The following is a 22417-nucleotide window of genomic DNA, read 5'->3' as shown; positions in this document are numbered from 1 at the left end:
TTTAATAATTTACGGATATCAGGGATTTATTTGTGAATAAAATTAATGTACTTACATATTTAATATTAATTTGATTTATATATAGATATATTATTTATAAATTTTTGTTCAATATATATATATATATATATAGTACACGCATATAAATATATTTTAAAAATAATATAATTATAATTTAATGAAAATAAATTTGCCATAATTATTAATTAATTTATACAATTATCAAAAATATCAGATCATCGAGATTCCATTTGTTTTATAAATATTAATTTTGGATATGTATGTATAAAGCGATGATAATAATAATGATTATGATTAGTGAAGAATTGTGATGGCGCATCTGAGATTCTTTTGTTATTAATATATATATATATATATATATATAGATAGATATAAATACTTAATTATATTCAATCGATTAAAAGTTCAAAGTGAACTGATCCAATTTTATCATTTCGATTGTGTTTTATATTCTTTGCCCAAGCTCTGCACTCGACATTTATAAGAATTCCAGCTGTAAAATAAAATATAACAAAACAAAATTACAAAATTATAAATAAATTAAAAAAAAAATGAAATGAAAATAATTAATAAATAGAGTCGGAATAATAATTACTCTTTGGCCTTTCGAAATGAACGGCGACCAATGGACTGAGGTATCCCACAGTATTTTCATATGGATAATAATATCCAGGAAATCCTTGCTGAGGAATGTATCTAACTGGTCCAATATTTTCTTCGTCTGCTGGATTTTCTCCACCACAAGACACCCAAATGGTATTTAATTGTTTAGCTTGACGTGCAGTTAAGTTACCGATCAAAGTTTTCAAATCTCTGGGCATTTTATCCGGCAATTCTTGGACATCGGTATAATACTCTGGTTTCCATCCGTAAATCTATTAATCAATTAAATGTTAATAATAGAAAGAGGAAAAACCTTGAATAAATTAATTAATATTACCTTGTTGAGCTTTATGAAGACACAAGGTCCAGATTTGTGATATCCAAAGTAATTTTCTTGAATGCAAGGCTCCCATTGTCGGACATTGACAGCACACACTTGACCAGGACTTGGGAATTTGTGATAATCACATTCTGTGATGGTAGCACCTCGACCGGCAGTTGATCCCAACTTTTTGTAATCTAAAATTAAATATAACGTTAATATTAAATTTTAAATTTAAATAAAATAAAAAAAAAAAAAATATATATATATATATATATATATATATAAATAAAACAAACCTTCAAGAAAATCAGACAATTGATTAACCCAGTGCTTGTAATTATCAGGTTCAGTTCCTTTAAACCAAATTAAAGTACTCTCAACATTTGAAGACGGTGGCATTGGCCTAAATCCTAATCCTAAAATTTAATTTAAAAAAAAAAAAAAAAAAAAAAAAATAATCTATTATTAGCAAATTTTAATAAAAATTATGTCGAGTAATTTATAATTAAAAAAAAAATACCTGGATTTGTTCCAATGATAGATCGATCCAATTGCCACTTTGGTATTCTGACATCAAGAGTTTGGAAGAAGAACCAAAAGCAGATGGAAACCAATGCAGCCAATACTCCGTAGAATATCAAATAAAATATTCCAACTTTTCCTAAATATAACAATAAAAGTTTATCACTTTTGTGGTAATTTGTGGTAATATAAAAGGATTAACAACAGTATGCCCTCCAGTACAATTGGAGCAATTCAATTACATCAACGCACGATGATTATTCAATGTTGTGTCAAGGTTACCATATCAACATCCTACTTGGGTATTTTAAAACCAGCAAGATATAATATTACTCGATAGTTTATCTTACAACAAGTAATTAATACAATAATAATGCTAATTATTATTAATTAATTTATTATAACTGTGAAAAAGCATGTTTATGTCCCATAAAAATAAAATATTTCATTCCAAGTAAAACATATCTTTCAATAATAATAATAATAATAGTAATATGTTTAAAAAAAAAAAAGAGTGCCCTTCAAAATATATAATTTACCTTAACGTAATCCAACCATTTAATGCCAATTGACCTCGTTATAGTACATTTACGGTAAGGGAAGTTGAACAATTGTCCCGTATATACATAATAATCATTATTTAACAATATTACTAATTTTTTTTTTTTTTTTTTTTTTTTTTTTTTAACATTACTGGTGCGACATTATAATAATAATAATAGAAATAATAATGTTATGTGAAGAATCCGTAGTAGTAAAAAATAAAAAAAATAGCATTAGTGTTTTACGGAATACTTGCTGGATGATTCATACTATCTCATACTATCATCAGGTTAATTATTAGTTATTTTAAATAAAAAAAAAAAAAAAGAAATATGGATATAATGTAATTTTTTACCCCAACTGCTGGCTGTTCTTCCCATAACTGCTCCAGTTTCTTTGTTATAAAAAAAGTTTTTAATAGATTGACTTGTTGATATTTCAGGTGGTTTTTCGTACGGATTCATCGACTCCACCTTAGCTCCAAGATCTTTTTTACTGTCCTTAGCCACCATTTTATCCTTAAACAACAACAACAACAACAACAACAACAATACTAAATAAATAAATAAATTGAAATGATTTTAAGTATAAATTTTTTTTATTATATATACTCACCTTGGGTTTTCTGTCTGGTGGTCTAGTAGAGAATAGAATAAGAGATTCCTGGTTGCTCGTAGAATGAACAACAATTCGAGTTAGCGTTCGTTTTCAAGCAACATTCATCACCAGCACCACGTAGTAGAGGTAACTATTATTGTTCCCCCTCCAACTTTATTCTCTTCTCCCTCTTTTATTTGTAAGGCTAACGCCCTTTTTCTCTCTCTTTATTTCCTTTTAACTTTATGTTCATTCCCTCTTACTTACTCTTTTTTTTTTCTTTTTTTTTTTTTTTTTTTTTTTTTATTTTATTTTAATCTATCTATAGGGATTGAGAGAGAACTGTAGAGGCAGCACTACTGCTGAAAGTGGAGCGCCCTGGTGTTATAAATATAAAGCTTAGTGATGTACACAATGTAATAATCAGTATTAGTTGACATTAAGAATGCAAAAAATAATTAAATTCGGGTTCTTGCCGGTCAAAAATACCCTTATTAGGGGTCAAAATGACATCAAGGGTAAAAAATTATTTGAGTCAGGACACGTTTTAAACGTTGTGGAAACAGAAGATTTAAATAAACACTCAACCATAACCTGCTCAGTTGTCGCTCAAACCAAAGTTTCCGAGGTGTACAATATAAAAATTCATGTTAGTTACTAATTATTCTAACAATTATTTTATACAATATTAAAAATATGACAAATCTGGCTACATCGAAGCTTATTTAAAATTATTTTTAATGTTCATAAATTTACAAAATTTATAATTAAATATAAACCTAGTAAAAAGTTTATGACATTAAAGTTAGCAGTCACTTAACCATTTTTTAATTTTTTTTAATAAATAAATTTGTTCCAAAAAATTATTTCTAAAAATTTGATTTTTATTTTTTTAATTTTCTAAACGTCAATTTTTTTCTCATGTTCTTTGATTTAATTTATTTATTCACAAAATTCTTAAAATTATAAGATATCTGCTAAATTAATTTTCATAAAAGTTTCGAAGTATAGAAGTAAATTTTATTCCAGTTTTTAATGAAATAAAAAAACTTGACAGATTATTTATATTTTTAATACTAATTATATTGTTTAAATAACTTTCAGTAACTTAAAAATTATTATATTTAGCTTGACGATAATCGAAATATTATAAGTGCTAACTGCAACTGTAAAACTGGAGTAGCGCAGCAATGCAAGCATATATGTGCCGCAATACACTTCGTTAACTCACCGGATTCTGCAGCTAGTAAAACTAGTCAATCGCAAGGATGGGGTAAACCCTCGCATCGGCAGCTTTTGGGTTATGACAAAGGGGCTCGAATTTCAACTTTATTTCCACCTCCTCCTTTATGTAGTAAAGCCGAAAAATTGACTCCGTTTCATGTTACTACTGAAAACTTGAAGGAGTTTGTGCCTTTTTCACCTTTATTTCAAATTCTTCAGTTTGAAGAGAGAAATCAGGTCGAGATTATTGCTGCTGAAACCTTGGCTGAAATTAAGCGGATGACAGATAAAAATAATTTATTAGAAAAAGCAAAAAAAGTCACTTTGGACATTTTCACTCTTCAACTAGTTAATAATTTACATGGTGTTGAGTGTGAAACGCTTAAACAATGGCATGATTTTTATCAAAATAAAGTCTGCTGTTATGTAGATAAGGCACTATCAATAAGTATTGGAACGATTGATCAGTCTGAAAAATCTGAGTGGTTTGAGGAAAGAAAGTTGCGTATCACTGCTAGCAATGGTCACAAAGTGAAAGGAAATCGTTTTGACATTGAGAAAATTATTGATGAGTTTTTGAATCCTAGTAAACATGAAACCTCTGCTATGAGTTATGGAAAAAAAACTGAAGAAATTGCTCTTAAAGAATACAAGAAATTACTACAACCAAATTGGGAAGTAGTCAGAGTTGGTCTTATCGTTAATATTCCTCAGCCATGGATGTCATGTAGTCCAGATAGTATTGTAATTTATGGGCCAAATATTTGGCAGAAAAAACTCATTGAAGTGAAATGCCCATATTCATGCCGTAATCAACCGATTTTCAACGAAGAATCACTGGAAATCCACGTTCAATACTTAAAATTCGATGAAAATGGATTGCACTTAAGCACAACTCACTCAATTTACACTCAAATTCAGCTTCAAATGTACGTCACAAACATTGCTTTTTGTGATTTATTCATCTATTCACCTATGGGTAGTGTTTTAATAACTGTTGGACGAGATGAGGCTTTTCTTAACAAAGTAATACCTGCACTCCAAAAATTTTACTTCCAACATTATCTTCAAAGATTATTTTCTATGCATTCTAAAAAAAAAAACTAGATGTATTTTCTATCTGCAATATTTAAGATGAATTATTATTATTATTATTGAATTAATAATGTTAATTTAACTTACCTTTTATTTGACAACTTAAATTATTAGTTTAAAAAAAAAAGCTATGAGACTTTTGCAAATTTTTATAAATGTTACAAATTATTATATTTATTGTAATTTAATTGTTACATATAAAGTATGTACAAAAATGTGATAAAAAATAATTACATAAATCATATAAATTTTTAAATAAATTTTTAATTTCATACACTTGTATTTATATTATTATTTTTGAACTATTGTTTTATTATAGGCTTGGAAATATTTATTAAACTGCAGATTACAAAAACAATTTCATCTACGTGAGGAAGTAAAGATATTGGTATTTTTGTAAAAATATTGAAATCTTTGATTCTTTGGTTCACTCGTTCAATATGAATTCTGACCGAAGCAATATTGTAGGTTTCATCAACTTCTTCAGCTGTAAATTGTCCACCATGAGCAAAAGGAGGCATAATGAAGACAGCATTCTTTTTTTCAACTTCGGTTTTAATTTGAGGGAAACCTTTATCAGCAAGAACAACATCACCGGATTCTATCAAATCTACTATCCCACAGTCGTTCGTAATGTAACAGTCACTAGAACGACCACCGTAGCACTTAGATACAAAAGTTATTAATCCATTTGGAGCACACCCAACCAAGAATTTCACTGTTTGATGATGTTTATAGTCTGAGTACATCAAAACTTTCTGTCTTACTTCCGGCGGTTGCTCTGTATACACTTCAGTGCAATCGATAATCACACGTGTTGCAGGGTAATTTTTTTTGAAAGCTTCTGGTAGAGTTGCTTGTATAGTAGCTCTCGAAGGCCAAACTATAAAATTTTTCAATAAAATATTGAGTTGTTGTAAGTTACTGATAAATATTTTTGTGCTGAAGTTCTGTGGATGCTGAATAGTACTCCTAGTGCTGTAAATGTCAGACCAGTCTTCAATTTTGTCAAAGTGATAAGTAATTTTGTTTTTTTATCTATTTTGGTAGATTTTATGTCAGGAAGCATATTTAATAAAAATGTAAATATTGAAAAATTAACACCGGTTAAACTGCTTAAGGATTGGTCATCATGAATAGAAGTAATTCCATGAAAACCTTGACAATCAGATTTAATAGAATCTGAAGTAATAGGATCACACCCAACATCTTCAACGTTCTTTCGTAAAGGCGGCAGATTAATATCACAAATTTTTTCAGCTGTCCTTTTAATTGGAATGTTTACTTGTACTTCTGCAGTACATACACCATCACAGGAATTTATGTTGCAAAAAAAAAATATTTATGTTCACCTAAAACACTTTCATCAACAATTTCATCAGTTTGACATGTAATGCTACGAGTTGTTTTTTGTGGAGTACTATCAAATACACAATGATCTTCTACACTTTGTGTTTCAGCATCTACCCAATTATTATCATCTTGAATTTCAATTTCACTTATAATATTATTACTAGTATTATTAATTTTATTATTAATGATATTCATTTCACTTCGTAAATTTCGTTGTCGCAATCGTTCGAAACGTTCAAATGCTTGAGTAGATTTTTTGATATTTACTTTACCAGGAAAAATTGTTGGTATGTATGAAGGATGCCGAGGATGTTCTGACTTTTGATTATTAACAAAATGAGCACTACAAATCCGAGTATTTTGAGTTGGTTCCCAATCATTTGGATATTTCCTGAAAAAAATTATTTTAAATTTCATTTTCCTTAGTACATTTTTATTTACTTTACAAAATAATCATTGTATAATTTAATATTCTATTTCATATTACTTGGCCTTTTAAATTTGATCGTGATTAATTTAATTTTTTCATTAAAATAATTTACTTACACATAGTTTTTCACTGCATTTATCCATTGTTGACGTTTAAGGGTTATCCACGCTGAGTTCAGAGTACTTGCAGGGAAACGATAAAATTTAACACTTGTATTTTGATTTTTGTTTTTATATGGCATATTGGAACAACCACGGATACAGCAAGAAACTTTTGACGAAGACATTATCAAAATTTATTTCAATTAGATTAAAAAAAAAATTTATTTAATAAATTTGTTATTGTTTTGTATAGCACTTGCCACCACTTTGCTTTACATTTTTCCCGGCAGGTGGCGTCAAGGTCATCTTTCTCAATCCCTATACAAACTATACATTTGTTTAATATTGTATATATAATCCACTATATATTATACTATATATTACACTATAATCCATACTGAATTTTGAATTACGGATCCACACCCGGTAGCCTGAGAGTACAGAGTACAAAGCTTGTCACTATACGCTTTCTATATCAACAAAGATCATTAAATTATTTATTTATGTAATATGAAATTTATAAATTAATGCAATGAAAAAAAGCTAATAATTTGAATTTTTTATATCAGTCGGTGTTCTTCACTTCTCATATGAAAGTTCATTTCTTCTTTATTGAACTTTTTTTGAAAAATAATTTAGTGAGATTTTAAGAAAAAAATCTAATTACAATCTGAATAAAACTGGTTAACACTTGTAAGTATATATACATCCCCAATTATAATATAAAATATATAGATATTGTGAGTCACACACTACACAAAATGCAGTAGTCTTTATACCAATTGACAACTTCCTGCCTAGTGTGTTACTACTTTATCACAATTCAACCCGAGATTTATAAAATTATTAGGTAAAAAAAAAAAAAAAAAAAAATAAATAAATAAATAAATAAATAAAAATAATTAAAACCACCAATGATAATTATTATTTTTGTTAAATTTATTAAATTTCATAAAATCACCAATTAGTCACATTTGTTTTGATTTTATTACCGCAATTAATATTTTTTTTATAAATAATATTTCCAATTACATATTATTAACAATAAAGTTAAAAATTTTCTTTTAAATAATTATATTGATAACAGTTATTTTAAATTTTTTAATTTTTAGCATCAACTGCACTTCTATATTTTATACAATACTTTATTATTATTATTATTATTATTATTAATATTAATATTATAATTATATCAAGAGGCATTAAATGCACGCATTATTTATTACAATAAAATAACACATATTAAGCGGCATTTAATAATAATCACACCTCTGTAACTACTTAAACACTAATTTAATCTAAATAATAATAATAATAATATATTCAAAAACACAAGTACGAATTTAAAACTAATTATTAATTATTAATTATCATTATTATTATTTTTTTTTTTTGACTAGTGAAATTTGTTCACATTTTATTTCTAAGTTGGTACATTGCGCAAATAATTTTGAATATTAATTAATAAAGTACGCAGATTAGATTATAAAAGCGTGATGAATCATCAGCAATTACATTTAGAATTTTTATTTTTTTTTATTATTATTATTATTTTTTTTTAGTTTTTTTATCATTTTTTTTCCAACTCGTCTAATTCTATAGACAAACGTATATTATTATTATTATTATTATTATTATTATTATTATTATTATTATTATTATTATTATTATATACTGTTTAATTTCTCTAACGGATAGTGAGACGCTAATTAAATTAAGTACAAAAAAATTAAATAAAATCTCGACATTAAACAATTAATCAATCATTATCTTTCTCGATGACAAAACAATCATTTTGTGCATTATTATTTTTATTAAAATTATATCGATAAATAAAAAATAATAATGATAATTATTGACGTGGTAACACGGCAGTGAAGATAAAAACACAATCACCACACAATTTAAATTTTTTTCTTCTTTTCCCTCAAGAAAGAAAATGATTGAATAAAAATAATAACAAAAGCATTAAATAGACTTTTTTTTTTGGTTTTTTTTTTTTTTTTTTTTTTTTTCTTTCAAGTTGCTCTGTGTGGTGACTTAGCAATCACTGAGATTAATTAATAAATATATTTAATCAATCATGAGCTCAAAGTGGACGGAGCCACGTCGATCTACCCTATCGTGAATAATGTTTCGAGCCCATGCTTTGCATTCAATGTTGATAAGTACGTTACCTACAAATTACAAAAAAACAAACAAATGGATATTTTAAATTCAAGAAACCAAGAATGAAAAAAAAAAAAAAAACTATTGATAAAAAATAAATAAACTTACGTTTGGGAGATTCAAACCACACTGCAACAAGCGGACTGAGGTATCCCGGTGAATTTGTGTACGGGAAATAAAATCCAGGGAATCCAGAACGCGGCTTGTATTGAATAGGTCCGATGTTTTCGATATCCGCAGGATTCTCGCCCTCGCACGACACCCAGATGGTCTGCAACTCCTCGGGGTTTCGCATCTTGGCTCCCTTGATCCGGGCTTTCAGGTCGTTTGGCATGTTTGCTGGAAGGTTTTCCGTGTCGTTGTAAAACTGTGGTTGCCATCCAAAAATCTAAAAAAAGAAAAAAAAGAATAAGAAAAAAAACATTTTTAATTAATAGAATGTTGATTATAATTTTATTGCTGTTAAAGTTTAATTAAAAAAAAAAAAAAACTTGCCTTGTTCAATTTTAAAAATATACAGGGCTGATAGTCGGGGTACATGTACTGCTTGGGTCCAGTGCACGGGGAAAACTTTTCTAGGTCAACTTCGCAGGCTTTTCCAGGCGCTGGAGGCTTACCATAATCACAGTGCATACGGTTTTCAATTATTTGCTGGACTGCTGGTGATGCCATGCTTCCTGGTTTAGGTGGTTGATATTCTAAAATAATAAAATAATAAAATTTTAATATTAATATTGAAAAATTATAAAAATAATAAAATATTATTAACCTTCTAAAAATTTATCGATGGCGTTGCTCCAATTTTCGTAATTTCCCTTGTTGCTTGCTTTGTACCAAATAAGAGTACTCTCAACATTGCTGACAGGCGGCATTGGTCGGAAACCAAGTCCCGGATTGTCGCCAATTAAAGATTTTTCCATCTGCCATTTGGGTGCTTTGTGGTCGAGAGTTTGATAAAATACTGCCAACATTGCTCCAAAGAATCCAGTGAGCACTCCATAAAATATTACATAAAAGAGCAATATCTTTGCTACAATAAAATAAACAAATAAACAATCTTAATAGAGTTTAATTGTTTCAATTGACAAATATAGCATTTAAAGATCAGAGAGTCAATCAACGTCTAGTTGCGGGTCTAATATAGTTTTGCTAAATGACCCAGTTATTATATCATTATCAATTATTAATATTAACACATTATTAATTATTAATTATCGCGTTCTATTTGTATTATTAACGATAAATTGCGTAACGATCGGCTTTAAAGGTAACATTATATAAATTAATTTAGCCTTTTAAATGTTTCTCTAAAATATATATATATATATATATATATATATATATATATATATATATATATATATATATATATATATATATATATATATATATATATATATATATGTATATATTTCAATAAGAGGGCGGTGGTACTAATGGGGGTACACTATCGATCCCTTGTTATTATATATACATTCTTTTTTTTCTTTTTTCTTTTTAATCTTTTTAAAAAATATTTTTATTTAAAATAAAATAAAATAAAAAATCTATTTAAAATCAACCCTTAGTAGTTCTGTTATCGATCCTCGGGTTATTGATTTAAGAACGAGTCTTTTTGTCTGGTACGTCTAACGTCATCTAACATTATTAAACCCCAATAAATAATATTTAACTGACAATTGTTTATATATAACTATTGTTTGAATTTTTTAAATTTATATAAAAAGGATTATGTTAAAGATAATATATTTAAAGAAAACGCCCGAGTATTGACCGTTGCCGAGGAGATTATCGATTAGACTATTGCGGATAAAGAATAATTATTTAAAATAAAATAAAATAAAGGCTAATAATGATAATGATAATGATTACTTACCCCAACTTGATCCTGTTCGTCCAAGAAATTGTCCTGTTTCAGAATTCCACAGAAAGGTACTAAATGCCTCCCATTTACCAAGTTTAGGCGGTGGTGTGTAATACTGATCAACTTTTGACTTGTCTTCCATTGTTTATTATTTTAAAAAAAAGTATTATTAATTATTTAAATTTAAAACACTGTTATTTATTTTAAAATAAAAATAAAAAATTTTTCCAGCGACTAAGAAAAAAGACGCAATTAACTATAACTGGTGAGAGATAGTAGAATCTGGTAGTAGCTGTTTGCTTGTTAGCTGGTTGCTGCTCGCTGCTCGCTGCTACTGGACGAAAAGACCAGGGGGATGAATATTGAGCGATCTCTCGGTAGACCCCAGTCCCAGTTTTTCCATCGGGGAGGAAAATGCGCAATCGCAGTCTACGAGGTACAGGCAAATACAATATCACATACATCGATATGATTGTCAGTTTCAATAATTCTCCTACTGCGCACGAGTAACAAACCTTATTTAACTATTTACTTATCATTACATATGTACTATTTATCATTATATATTTTTTTCTCTTTTTTTCTCTTTTTTTTTTTTTTTTTTATTCACAAGACCCATGGCTTCAATTAAAAATATATACCTTTTTGTTACAGGATATTTTTAGAAAAATACACTCTCCCTATTTTTAGAAAATTAAAAAAAAAAAAAAAAAAAAACCAGATGGTGGAAGATTAAATAAAAAATTATTAAGAAAAGTTCAAATGTGTGATTTTTAATAAATATTTTATTACACAAGATTAAAATATTTTGTAAATTTCAAATCCGCACAGATAACAGAGTCTACAATGTTTAATTTAGTTTGCTTATTTATTTTATTTTTTTTTTCTTAATATATATTGCAAATACATTTGTGTCGTTAATTTATTTATTTACATACAACTATACATTATTATGTTGTATATGATTTTTTTTTTCAGATTTCTGTACACACTGCTGGATATTTTTTTATACACGTCAATTATTTTTTTACATACCCGCGGTTAAGAAAAAAAAAAAAAAGATGATTTTTAAAAATTGCACCAGTTGATGATAATGATAATTATAAAAAAAAAAAAAAAAAAAAAAAATATCTGATTATAGCGGGTTGTTGAAATACGGTCGATCAGAAAAAAAAAAAAAAAAACAAATGATAAAAAAAAATTCGTACAAAAAATATTGAGCCAAAATTTAAAACGTGAGATCTCAAAAACCGATTTTTTTTTTTTAAATATACATACATAATTACTTCCAGAGAGAAAAGAAAAAGATAAACAAGTTAAAGTCACTCGGCCAAAATTTTTTTAAATTCGTTGCAATATAAAACTAAAGCACGCGTAACACTGATAATAAACAATAATTGATAATATTTAATAATAATGAAAATAATAATAAAAATAATAATAATAATAATAATAATAATAATAATAATAATAATAATAATAATAATGCAGTTTAAGATAAAATTTTCAAGCCTAGAAATAATATACTAGACTGTTAGTATGATAAATAGAAATAATGAGCAATCTTTATGCCGTTTATACTTTTTACAAGATTCTTTATCTTTTATCTTTTTTATTTATTTATTTATTTTTTTTTTATTTATTTAGTCTATGCTACTATCACTATTATTTTTCATGTTTTTTAGAATTTTTTTTTTTTTTATTTTTTTTAAATTTACACGTCATTAGTAGCTGATATATAATACAAATTAATTGGCAGGTTTTGAGATACTGTTAATTCTTAAAAATAAATATTATATATATATATATATTTAATTCATATCAACGATAGTCACACCGATGTCCTTAACACACGATGACCTAAATCTCACGGTTAATAATATTAAATTAAATTATATTTAAAAAAAAAAAAAAAAAAAAAAAAAAAAAAAAAAAAAATGGGCTTACCCCCAAACTTGTAGTACACTCGTTATGATTAATATTATTATTATGAATATTAATATATATTTAATAATAATTATTAGAAAAACGAGCTTGTGTCTCTTCATTCATCGCTGACGTTGGGACACTCTGGATTTGTTGGCTTGGGTATTTTGAAATCCAATCGGTATTGAGCTGAAATAAAAAGAAAAAAGAAAAAAGAAAAAATAAAAAATTAAACATAATTTTTTTTTTTTTTAATTACCTCGCTTGGTAAGATCTTCCATAGTTTGTTCCTTGCAGTCGATTGCAAGATGATTGTTGCTACCGCAATTGTAACATGAAATCTTGGGCTGATGAGGCTGCTGTTGGCCGTGATCGTGATGCGGATGATGAGACTGCTGGGGCTGATGATGACCAATGGCAAGACCTGGCATCAAACCTGTCACAATACCTGGTGGTGGCAGAGGCGGTGGAGGTGGTGGTGGCGTACCAGCTGGTTGTCCTGGATACTGATATATTATTTCACCGTTTGACTGAAAGCCCTGTGGAGATACTGTTGGTTGGAACCCCGCCGGCGCCATTGACACCGTAGGTCTCGGGTAAATAGTATGAGAATAACCGCTCGAATAAATATTAGTACTGTTAAGCGGTAATCTTGGAGTTGTACCAGGAAAATAATTACCGTGTGGTAAAAACGTCATTTGCGGATGATTTCCCGTTGGAAATCCACCAGACATACCAGACATACCAGAAATACCAGAAATACCAGACATACTAGATATACCAGCAGGTATACCAGATATACCACAGTGTTGGGGTAGCGGTGGTGCCGGAGTTGATAAATTTACCGACGATGGAGGTGGAATTGCTCCAGTTGATACTGAACAGGCATTTGAATTATTAGTTACGCCATTCATTATTTGATTTTTTTGTCTCATTGTTTGATTTTTTTTCATACTTCGTGTTCTGTCGTTGTTGATTTGTTGCTGCTGCTGCTGTTGTTGTTGTTGTTGTTGTTGTTGTTGCTGCTGCTGTTGCTGCTGCTGCTGCTGTGATTGGATTGGAGTTAAAGTATTTTGTCGGGATACTGCTACTGTAGAATAAGAAAGTACCGAGGTACTTGGTGATTGTTCAGATGAATTTGTACTCGCAGAAACTGTTGTTGTTGATGTTAATGTTGATGTTGTGGTTATTGTTGTTGTTGTTGTTGTTGTTGTTGTTGTTGTTGTTGTTGTTGTTGTTGTTGTTGTCGTTGTTGTCGATAGTGATGTATTTTCATTGATAACTGTATTATTGGTTATAAATGTTGAATTTCCCGGCCAAAGAACTACTGGTGGTGTTCCTGGAGGTGATCTACTTCCAGTAGAACTATCTGAGCTGCTGCTTTGTGAGCCATGACGACTACTGTCCGCATCTAATCTCAATGCTTGCAATTGGGCCACACAGTACATGTGTTGTGCATTACACCTACTTAATTATTAATTATTAATTATTAATTATTTTATATAAAAAAAAAAAAAAAAATAATAATAATAATAATAATAATAATAATAATTTTGATAAAATTAAAATTAAATACCTGGGATAACGATTTTGAACAGTTGAAGTAGTAGCAGCAGCTGCTGCTGGTACTGTTAAACAAGCATAGCAAGGATTTTGAGTGGCATAGATTGACGGTGGAGCTGAATGAAATAGAGATAGTTGCTGATTCGGGTCCATTGTTGGTGGAGGAGGCGGTGGTCCCGGTTGCATTGTCTGATATCGTCTTATACTCGTTATATTTGCGAGATGACTGTGGTGATGATGATGATGGTGATGGTGATGATGAATTGATTGATGAAAGTCTTGTAAAAATGGCAATCCTCCTGGTAATTTACTGTTGTAAAATTCATTAGATACCTGACCTTGTTGTTGAGGTTGGGTTTGGGGTTGCTGTTGTTGTTGCTGCTGCTGCTGCTGTGTTACCTTATATCAAAGAAATTTTATTATCATGTAAAATTATTTATTTATAATTTAACTCAATTAGTGGGGAAAAAAAAAAAAAAAAAAAAATAATAATAATAATAATAATAATAATAATAATAATAATAATAATAATAATAACCTCATCTGCTATTTGCTCAGTTGTCAAGGAGAAGCTCTCAACTTTATTATTTTTTTGGTCAGCAATTATTTGATTACTCTGAGCCCCGTTTGTCGAATTTAAACTTTGAGAACGTACAATACTTCTCAGTTGATCTACTGCATTTGGTGTTAGGCCTATTTCTCTTAGTTCCTCGTCACTTATTCTTCTTATCTAATTTTAATAACAATAAATAATAAATAATAATTGTCAGTTATCATTATGAATTTTATAAAATTATTAATATAATTTTTTGTTACCTCTTCCATTAAGTAATTTTGTAAACAAGCCTTGTAATTAGGCATTTCCTTGCCGAGAGTTTCACGAAGAGTATCATTATTGACTGTGGTGATGGTAGATACACCACCAGTACTTCCTGAAATCGAACTCGAGGGTGATTTTAACTTGGGAGGATTTTTAACAACCCCTGCACAAGTTGTAGAAATACTACTACTACCACCACCACCACCACCACCACTAGTTAGACTGTTTTGTCGTGAATATGTGCCAGATGTTGGCGTTGTCGATTGAAGAGTACCTGAAGTAACAACAACAACAGATCTTGGAACGGATGTTTGATTCAGATTTACGTTAACATTTCTTCCGGCGGCAGACACAGTACTACTACAATTACTGATATTATTATTATTATTATTATTACTACTACTACTACAACAACTACTGCTATTACTATTGTTGTTGCTGCTGCTGCTGCTGCTGCTGGTGGTTGTAGTATTTGTCTGATTGCTATTTCCACTGGAACGTTCTTCAGCAGATGACCACGTTCGCATACTACGACGGTTTGGAGAATTACTGCGACTCGGTGGAGATCTAGACGGTGGCGGTGGTGGTGGTGGTGGTGGATGCTGGATCGGTGAAGATGGACGACTCACCAGAGGTGATGCTGGATAGACAATCATATCTCCTGGTGTTACTGTATGGTACATCATCTGATGGTGGTGATGATGGTGATGATTGCTACCAATCATCATTGGTGTCTGTCCTGTCCAGGGCATTGAATTTATCGGTGGGAATCCCAAGTGAAGATATTGACCAGGTGTGTGATTTTGAGGATTAATCATCTGATCAGGTGGCAAACAAAGCCCTGGAGGTGGTGGAGGCATCGATAATCCAGGTGGTATTCCACTTACCATTGGATTACGAAATTGCATATCACCGTAGTGTTGAATCGGTGGTGGCATTATACAATTACCTTAAAAAAAAAAAAAAACAAACAAACAAAAAAAAATTAATATTATTAATAATAATGGCCATTTATTTATTTTTTATTATACCTGTTTGAATTTCCATTCCTTGGACATTGACCGGCTGGTGTTTAATATTGTTTATAATTCTGGATTCCTCTTTCTCCTGAAGTTTTAAAAAAATATTACCAAAAATAGCCTTTTGCTCGTAAGTAAAAGCCGGATGGTTGAGCGCCATCGTGTACAATAGTATCAATTCTTCAAGGGATTGTTCATCTTGGCCAGCTGCAGCCAATAAATTAGCCAACTCCTGGGTGTCAAAGTTTGCCAGACTCTTGTAAAAAGCTGTGGCACAATCATAATTGCATCCGTGAAGAAGAGCTACGTACAAAACAAGCTTCCGACGAATTCTAGTGTCAGTGACACCCCCAGATTTAGCGAGTTCCGCCAAATCTGCAACATTATTTGCATGATGCTCGGTGTCACGCAAATCATTGTAGTCGCGTTTTCCCCGATCTTCGATACACGTACCGAGATATCGAACTTCAAATGGCAGGCACATATTTAACAATGTGCACATTATGTCGATCCTCTTATAACTAAAAATACAAATATAAACCATTATTATTATTATTATTATTATTATTATTATTATTGTTTAAGATTTAAAAAAAATAAATAAAAATTAGGGTTATGAAATTTACCTGGACAAGTTTCCAAACCATGACACGACGTTCTCTTTACACACCATTGCCAGACAACATTGATACTCACTTTGTTCGAGTAATTAAACAAAACGCAGAGAGACGCGTTTTAATGATTTTGATGATGAAAGAAATTACTTGATAATGGTAACGAAACTAACGAATATGGTTGACGCTACCTCTACTGACTACTAAAATACTCTTTCGCTTTAGATAATAATAATAATAATAATGATGATAACAACAACAATAATATTTATTGTCTATTATCTAATTGTTTTAAATTTACTCAGTGATTATAATTAAACACTTGAGTTAATGATAATGGAGTAACTAGTAAATTATTACGACCATCACCTTCAGTGTCCACTAATACGGAGTATGAGGAGTATTGTTAAAAAAAAAAAAGAAAATAATGAAAAAAAAAAAAAAAAAAACAACACGTATTATATAGCTCGGATATTTTTAAGCTTAAAGTTTATATTATTTCACTTTTGACTTAAATAATACCAGAATAATAAATAATACAATGAATTGTTCTTCTAATTAACTACCCATATGTATCATTTATTTAATAATTATTATTATTTGTCAAGTCGCGTAATTTGTATCAGTGTTCGTACGCTAAATACGATAATGGCCATTTTCTTAAAGCTTCGTTTCGAAGTTGCAAATTTTTTTTCTCATCGCTGCTATGAATATCGGGCTTTAGTTGGTCAATTAACCGCGGAATTCAATGGTTATTTAAATAATTTATTAAAATTGTTATTAAAAATTTATTTATTTGTATAAATTGATATAAAAAATATTTATTATTAATATATAAATCAAGTCTTGAGGTTGACTGATAAATTCGTAGCGATAACACTGTCGCTGTGTTCAGGTAAACTAAAACCACCGGTGGTAGAAGTAGTGCTTGTTGTTGTTGTTGTCGTCGTCGTCAAACTTGACTTTTTGCTCAATGAATAATAATTAGGAATATTTGGAGTTGATGTACGTGCTTTCATCAATACAGTCTTTTCAGTACTTTTATTAGTGGTGGTTTCTTTTATAGAAATTGATGAAACGTCGCTGAATCCAGGCAGAGTCCAATTGGTCGTTGTTCCATTGTTGACAATATAAAGTGATTTTTTAAGCGGAGACTTTACCCGTTTTATGGCAATTGTTATATCAGAATTAGAGGATGAACTTAGTGCACTAGCTTGGCGAGTTTTTCGAACCATTGGAATTAACGAAGCGAGTCCTATACGCTTCAAGTAGTCTTCCATTTTTTCAGGAGGCGATTCCACATCAATTGGCGTCGTGTCCGACACTGGAGTGCTTATTATGTCAGAAATACCAGAGAAACCGGAGAAACCTGACAAACTATTTCCACTACTTGTCGAAATTATTTTATCGCTGTTAATATTAGTGATTAGTTCAACGGAATTTCTTGCGCTACAATTAATTAAAAGTGACTCGTTTAATTTTTTATTTAGATTATCTGAAAATTGTACCAGTGATTTTTCCTCTTTTCGTTTATCTTCTTCAGTCAAAAGAACATTAGATTGGATACTGAGGATACCCAAAGAAGACACAGAAGACTCAATATTTTCATCAGACTTTTCTGGAATCGTATTTTTTAATTTTTTCTCACCGTCTTTGATCGATTCACCTAAATTTACGGAAATTCCAATATTATTTTTACTATTCAATTCATTACTAATAACAACGCGAGTTTCAGGGGTTAAAACTTTTTTTAATTTTCCAGGACTCCTTACACTCCATTGGCTTTGATTTCCTGTGTCAGGAGTATCCAATTCTTCAATTGTTGATAAATTTTCAGGTTTTAATACTTTTGTTGGAACTCTAGAATTTGTTTTTTTTTTTTTTTTTTTTTTTTTAATATTAATAATTAATTTTAATTATAAATTTAATAATAAAAATGCTAGAATAAAACGTACCTGGTGTGTGATTCAATATAATTATCATCGTCCAAAGTAATAACAGGTAGTATGTCTTTATCTTTTGTAGAATGCTTTACCTAAAAAATAAACAATTAATTAAAAAAAAATAAAAAATAAAAAGTATATATATTACCTTTTCAGCCTTTGTTTTAATTTTTTTCTCAAACCCTTTGACTTTTTTACTTTGCTCTAAAATTTCCTCAGATAATTTAGCAACTACCTCATCATTGGAAGCAAGATTAGGTTTTTTCAAGCCATTCTTTCTTCTCCAACCTTCAATGTCCATATTAGTCACTTCCTCAGCTATTATTCTCGGTTTATTTTTCGTTAATTTAACGTCTGGTGTTTTACTTTTATTGAAATTATTATTATCTGGAATAGAATCATTAACAGGATTTAATTCGTTTTGAGTAGTTTTGCGAGCTGTAGGGCTGTATTGAAGACGAAGATCATCAACCGTCTTTATTAACTGATTGATACTGTCCAAATTAGTCAGAGTATTTTTATTAGTCTGATTTCGGTGTTGATTCAAGAGAGCATCAATAACTTGGATTTTTTCAATGCACTGGTTCTGCTGCTGTTGATCGAGTTGCGAATGTTCACCAACTTGTTCTTGCTCTTGCGATACTCTATCATCGAGGTAATATCTTGCTTTGTTATAATTATTGTTATGATTCTGCGACGTTAAGGTATCATCATCATTATCATCATCGGTATCGGTATCAGTATCAGTATCGGTCTTTTCGCTCAATCCTGTAAATTCTAAAATTTTAGCAATTCGCTCAGGACAGGGTCTGTTTGATCGCATATTTATTATTCTCGGCGATGGAGTTTCTGGTGTTGATGCCGGCGATACGTTGAACCGTGCTAATCTTCTAGCTACAGAGTTATTTTCCGATGAATCCAACAGCTCAAGAATCGACGTAATGTCGCTAAAAATAGAAGAATTCGAGGTAGGCTTTATCGCTCCTAAACTCGCGTACGATGAAGAACTATGGGAGAAGTTTTCATTAAAAAGATTCGGACTTTGTTCGTACTTGATGCTTTTTGTTGTAGACTGCACCTGAGTTTGATTATTTTCCAAAGATATTGGAGCATTTGAAAAAAGATTATCTTCTTTATTTTTTTTATTTTCTTTATTTTCTTTATTTTCTTTATTTTCTTTATTTTCTTTATTTTCTTTATTTTCTCTATTTTTTCTAGCAGTTGGGACCGTTACTGAGGGTGCTACTACTGCTGATTCTACTTGCTCGTTGTCTTTTGAGGGTGAAGTAACTTGGATCTTGCCATTTCCGACATTTATAACAATACTACGACGCGATCTCTCAGTTGTTTGAGTAGATACGTCTGGGTGAGTTATTATCGTAACCACTGGCTCAAGGTAATCCAATTTATCCGACTTGTTAACCGTATCTTGGATATTTAAAAGTCTGGATCCTCTGTCTGGAGACATTTCGACTTGAACACTCTTGTCCTTGCCTTCCTCTTCGGTTCTCGATGTCTGAACCGCTATTTCACTTTTATTTTTATTCCTTTTTTCTTTTTTTAATTTTATTCTTCTTCCATTGTCAGAGACATTTGACAAATTAATAACATTTATTTCTGGTGATAATTGTCTTGCTGGTGACACTCTAGCTGGTGGTTCAGGCTCCTGAATTTTGCTCTGATTAGTGGTGATATTGTTGTTAATGTTGTTAAATAACGGAGTTATACTTGCGTCAAATATTTCATTTGGCAAACAACTTCCAAATTCTTGGAGTAATAATTTTTTTTGCCTCTCGACTTTTTTTAACATTTCTAAAATTTGTTCATCACGCGTTAGATTTTGTTTTACTTCGATTTCTTGTTGATTTCTCATTTCTATCGTTGAAATCACGCAAGGATCATCTTTTCTGGTTGATTAATATCCCAAGTAGCTTGTTGAACCGGTGATTTTAGAATTTCTTTCCGCGGCAAAGTAATTATTCTTTCAGGTAATTGATCCTTGTCTTCTTGACTTACTGTAACAATACCGTTAAAATCACGATCTATAAGTTTTTGTCTTGCTTTTTCAATTCTCTTGTTTCTCAGCTCAGTTTGAACTTTTCCTCGATCTCGATCCCGATACTCCTTAGATTTCCGTATCTCAGAATCAATTCTCGAAGCTTTTAATTTTCTTTCTTTCCTAGACAAAGTATCGAGATTTTTAATCAAATTATTGTAATCGCGTTTAACTTTTTCTCTAAGCAAAGCATCAGCCCCTCGACGTCTGAATTTACTCTCATCAATTTTATGAGAAAAAGGTTCTTGAAGAACCTGCTGAGCAGCATTTTGAGCATTTATTTCTCCCTCAACATTAATGATCCTCTCTACAAGATCGCTCGATTTATTTACAGTCAAAGGAGTTTTTCGAGTTCTTTGAGTTATCTGGGTATTTTTACTTCTAGATGTCAAACAAGTTGTTGGTCTGTTGGTAGTTTGGGTAGGAATATCAGAAAAATAAGAAGAATCATCGCTGACAGACGTAATACTGACCAAATTAATATTATTTTGCTGTTGGTAGTCCTCGGGATTGTACTTTGAATTATCGCTGTGTCTCTCAGAATTTTGACAAGTACAACAATCGTTGCATAAACACAAAAAATCTGTTATTACATCTTCCTCAGGCTCTTCCTGGTGAATTTCCACGCTAACTTGATGCTGCGGTGATTTTATTTTCGTTTTTATCGGTGACTTTTTCAAAAGCTTTTTCTTTTTAGTAGTAACAGGTGGTTTTGATTTGGCCTTTGGAAGTCCTGCAATCATGGCCGAGCGTAAGTTTTTCGTCTCGCGGATTTGTTTCAACCTCTGGTGTTTAATATTACCATTGTCACTTTTGGCATTGATTATATGAGCCGCCTCTTTACCACGTTCAACAGCTACTGCATGATTTTTGTACTTTTCAGTCTCTAAAATAACCTGAGACTGAGGCTGAATCGTTGCGGATTCGTGAGCCAACCCAATATTATTCATTTCATCTTGATACCGTTGTTGGATCTCATTTAGTTTTTTATTGTGCAAACGTCTCAAATCAGATTCTTGGTTTTTTTCTAAATTATTTATTTCTTTTCTTGCAATGTCTTTTGTCCGTTCTAATAAATTACTCGATATATCTTTTGATTGCTGACGTACCTAACAAAAAAAAAAAAAAAAAAAAAAAAAAAAAAAAATAGTATAATAAAATTAGTATAATAAAAAATAAATATTTATATAGATATTATTTACCTGTTCAATACGTAACCTACGACGACGTTCACGTTCAAATTTTTTTATTTGCTCACGGTCCGATAAAACTGTTTTTTCTCTTCGCATACAAACTGGATTTACTGTTACGTATACAGACATATTTTTTTATATTTATTTTATTTATTTACATTACAAATAATATAATTATATTAATGTATTATAAATATATAAATTTATTATCTGAACAACAAACAACAAAACAAAACGGTTAGAATTTTTTTCTCTTTCTCTCTCTAATAAAAATGGCCGTGGAATTAAAATCCAGCGACATTTTTTTTATTTTAAATTAAGAAAAAATTTTTTTTCAATTAAAAATTTATCAATAATAAAATATCTAACGCCATTTTTAATAACAAAATAATAATTAAATGGAATATAAAAAATTAGTGTTTTTTTTTTTTTTTTT

At 29.9% G+C, this 22417-nt stretch overlaps 6 protein-coding genes and 2 long non-coding RNA genes across 14 annotated transcripts; 3 read left to right on the top strand and 5 right to left on the bottom strand.

Annotated features, from left to right (window-relative positions):
- Positions 1-56: 56 nt before the first annotated feature.
- LOC141532247 (sodium/potassium-transporting ATPase subunit beta-2) lies at positions 57-2526 on the bottom strand. The gene is made up of 6 exons (XM_074250504.1): positions 2370-2526; positions 1470-1610; positions 1246-1365; positions 962-1143; positions 617-896; positions 57-514 (listed from the first exon to the last, which is right to left on the bottom strand). The coding sequence occupies exons 1-6, from the start codon at positions 2524-2526 to the stop codon at positions 411-413; spliced, it is 984 nt and encodes a 327-aa protein (XP_074106605.1). The 3' UTR covers positions 57-410.
- On the top strand, positions 1617-2590 carry LOC141532253 (uncharacterized). Its single transcript, XR_012480064.1, has 2 exons — positions 1617-1826; positions 2457-2590. It is a non-coding gene; the product is annotated as an uncharacterized LOC141532253 (long non-coding RNA).
- A 336-nt stretch (positions 2591-2926) lies between these two features.
- LOC141532245 (uncharacterized) lies at positions 2927-4973 on the top strand. Its single transcript, XM_074250503.1, has 2 exons — positions 2927-3260; positions 3740-4973. The coding sequence occupies exons 1-2, from the start codon at positions 3057-3059 to the stop codon at positions 4940-4942; spliced, it is 1407 nt and encodes a 468-aa protein (XP_074106604.1). The 5' UTR covers positions 2927-3056; the 3' UTR covers positions 4943-4973.
- Positions 4974-5881: 908 nt separating this feature from the next.
- On the bottom strand, positions 5882-7499 carry LOC141532250 (uncharacterized). Its single transcript, XM_074250508.1, has 2 exons — positions 6830-7499; positions 5882-6674 (listed from the first exon to the last, which is right to left on the bottom strand). Exons 1-2 carry the CDS (start codon positions 6997-6999, stop codon positions 6251-6253), a joined length of 594 nt encoding a protein of 197 aa, XP_074106609.1. The 5' UTR covers positions 7000-7499; the 3' UTR covers positions 5882-6250.
- A 1108-nt stretch (positions 7500-8607) lies between these two features.
- On the bottom strand, positions 8608-11169 carry LOC141532248 (sodium/potassium-transporting ATPase subunit beta-2). The gene is made up of 5 exons (XM_074250505.1): positions 10860-11169; positions 9753-10013; positions 9479-9681; positions 9092-9371; positions 8608-8991 (listed from the first exon to the last, which is right to left on the bottom strand). Exons 1-5 carry the CDS (start codon positions 10987-10989, stop codon positions 8888-8890), a joined length of 978 nt encoding a protein of 325 aa, XP_074106606.1. The 5' UTR covers positions 10990-11169; the 3' UTR covers positions 8608-8887.
- Positions 11149-17196, bottom strand: LOC141532243 (uncharacterized). Of its 7 annotated transcripts, none has more exons than XM_074250492.1 (9): positions 16802-17196; positions 16188-16696; positions 15153-16105; positions 14875-15066; positions 14350-14735; positions 13453-14240; positions 13033-13323; positions 12795-12962; positions 11605-12707 (listed from the first exon to the last, which is right to left on the bottom strand). In XM_074250492.1, exons 1-8 carry the CDS (start codon positions 16846-16848, stop codon positions 12892-12894), a joined length of 3237 nt encoding a protein of 1078 aa, XP_074106593.1. In that variant the 5' UTR covers positions 16849-17196; the 3' UTR covers positions 11605-12707; positions 12795-12891. The 7 variants fall into 7 exon arrangements, with proteins under 7 accessions (XP_074106590.1, XP_074106593.1, XP_074106592.1 ...); XM_074250491.1 differs by having other exon boundaries at positions 13033-13650; positions 13729-14240; positions 16802-17194; XM_074250493.1 differs by having other exon boundaries at positions 13033-14240; positions 15153-15430; positions 15584-16105; positions 16802-17194.
- Positions 11160-12116, top strand: LOC141532252 (uncharacterized). Its single transcript, XR_012480063.1, has 2 exons — positions 11160-11283; positions 11502-12116. It is a non-coding gene; the product is annotated as an uncharacterized LOC141532252 (long non-coding RNA).
- A 367-nt stretch (positions 17197-17563) lies between the features above and the next one.
- LOC141532251 (uncharacterized) lies at positions 17564-22216 on the bottom strand. The gene is given in 5 exon segments (XM_074250509.1): positions 17564-18649; positions 18745-18824; positions 18881-20623; positions 20626-21897; positions 21991-22216. Coding segments are annotated over 5 exon segments (4236 nt in total). The 5' UTR covers positions 22111-22216; the 3' UTR covers positions 17564-17628.
- Positions 22217-22417: the final 201 nt, after the last annotated feature.

The sequence above is a fragment of the Cotesia typhae genome, unplaced genomic scaffold, assembly GCF_013202065.1.
Source record: "Cotesia typhae breed Kobodo isofemale line unplaced genomic scaffold, CoteBio_Ctyphae contig_59, whole genome shotgun sequence".
NCBI classification, from domain to species: domain Eukaryota; kingdom Metazoa; phylum Arthropoda; class Insecta; order Hymenoptera; family Braconidae; genus Cotesia; species Cotesia typhae.
Note: the sequence above shows the minus strand (reverse complement) of the source record. Positions and strands in the feature narration are given on the sequence as shown.

Excerpts from the sequence above, each read along its gene's own strand:
- LOC141532247 (XM_074250504.1), bottom strand. The coding sequence starts at position 2,526 with ATGGTGGCTAAGGACAGTAAAAAAGATCTTGGAGCTAAGGTGGAGTCG. Across the intron at positions 1,144-1,245 it reads ATTGTCTGATTTTCTTGAAG|ATTACAAAAAGTTGGGATCA; the intron begins GTTTGTTTTATT and ends ATTTAATTTTAG. Across the intron at positions 515-616 it reads TCATTTCGAAAGGCCAAAGA|CTGGAATTCTTATAAATGTC; the intron begins GTAATTATTATT and ends TTTATTTTACAG.
- LOC141532245 (XM_074250503.1), top strand. The coding sequence starts at position 3,057 with ATGCAAAAAATAATTAAATTCGGGTTCTTGCCGGTCAAAAATACCCTT. Across the intron at positions 3,261-3,739 it reads TGTACAATATAAAAATTCAT|CTTGACGATAATCGAAATAT; the intron begins GTTAGTTACTAA and ends TATTATATTTAG.
- LOC141532250 (XM_074250508.1), bottom strand. The coding sequence starts at position 6,999 with ATGTCTTCGTCAAAAGTTTCTTGCTGTATCCGTGGTTGTTCCAATATG. Across the intron at positions 6,675-6,829 it reads AATGCAGTGAAAAACTATGT|GAAATATCCAAATGATTGGG; the intron begins GTAAGTAAATTA and ends AATTTTTTTCAG.
- LOC141532248 (XM_074250505.1), bottom strand. The coding sequence starts at position 10,989 with ATGGAAGACAAGTCAAAAGTTGATCAGTATTACACACCACCGCCTAAA. Across the intron at positions 10,014-10,859 it reads ACGAACAGGATCAAGTTGGG|CAAAGATATTGCTCTTTTAT; the intron begins GTAAGTAATCAT and ends ATTTTATTGTAG. Across the intron at positions 9,372-9,478 it reads TATTTTTAAAATTGAACAAG|ATTTTTGGATGGCAACCACA; the intron begins GCAAGTTTTTTT and ends TTCTTTTTTTAG.
- LOC141532243 (XM_074250489.1), bottom strand. The coding sequence starts at position 16,848 with ATGGTGTGTAAAGAGAACGTCGTGTCATGGTTTGGAAACTTGTCCAG. Across the intron at positions 16,106-16,187 it reads AGGAATGGAAATTCAAACAG|GTAATTGTATAATGCCACCA; the intron begins GTATAATAAAAA and ends TTTTTTTTTAAG. Across the intron at positions 12,963-13,032 it reads GGAAGATCTTACCAAGCGAG|CTCAATACCGATTGGATTTC; the intron begins GTAATTAAAAAA and ends TTTTTATTTCAG.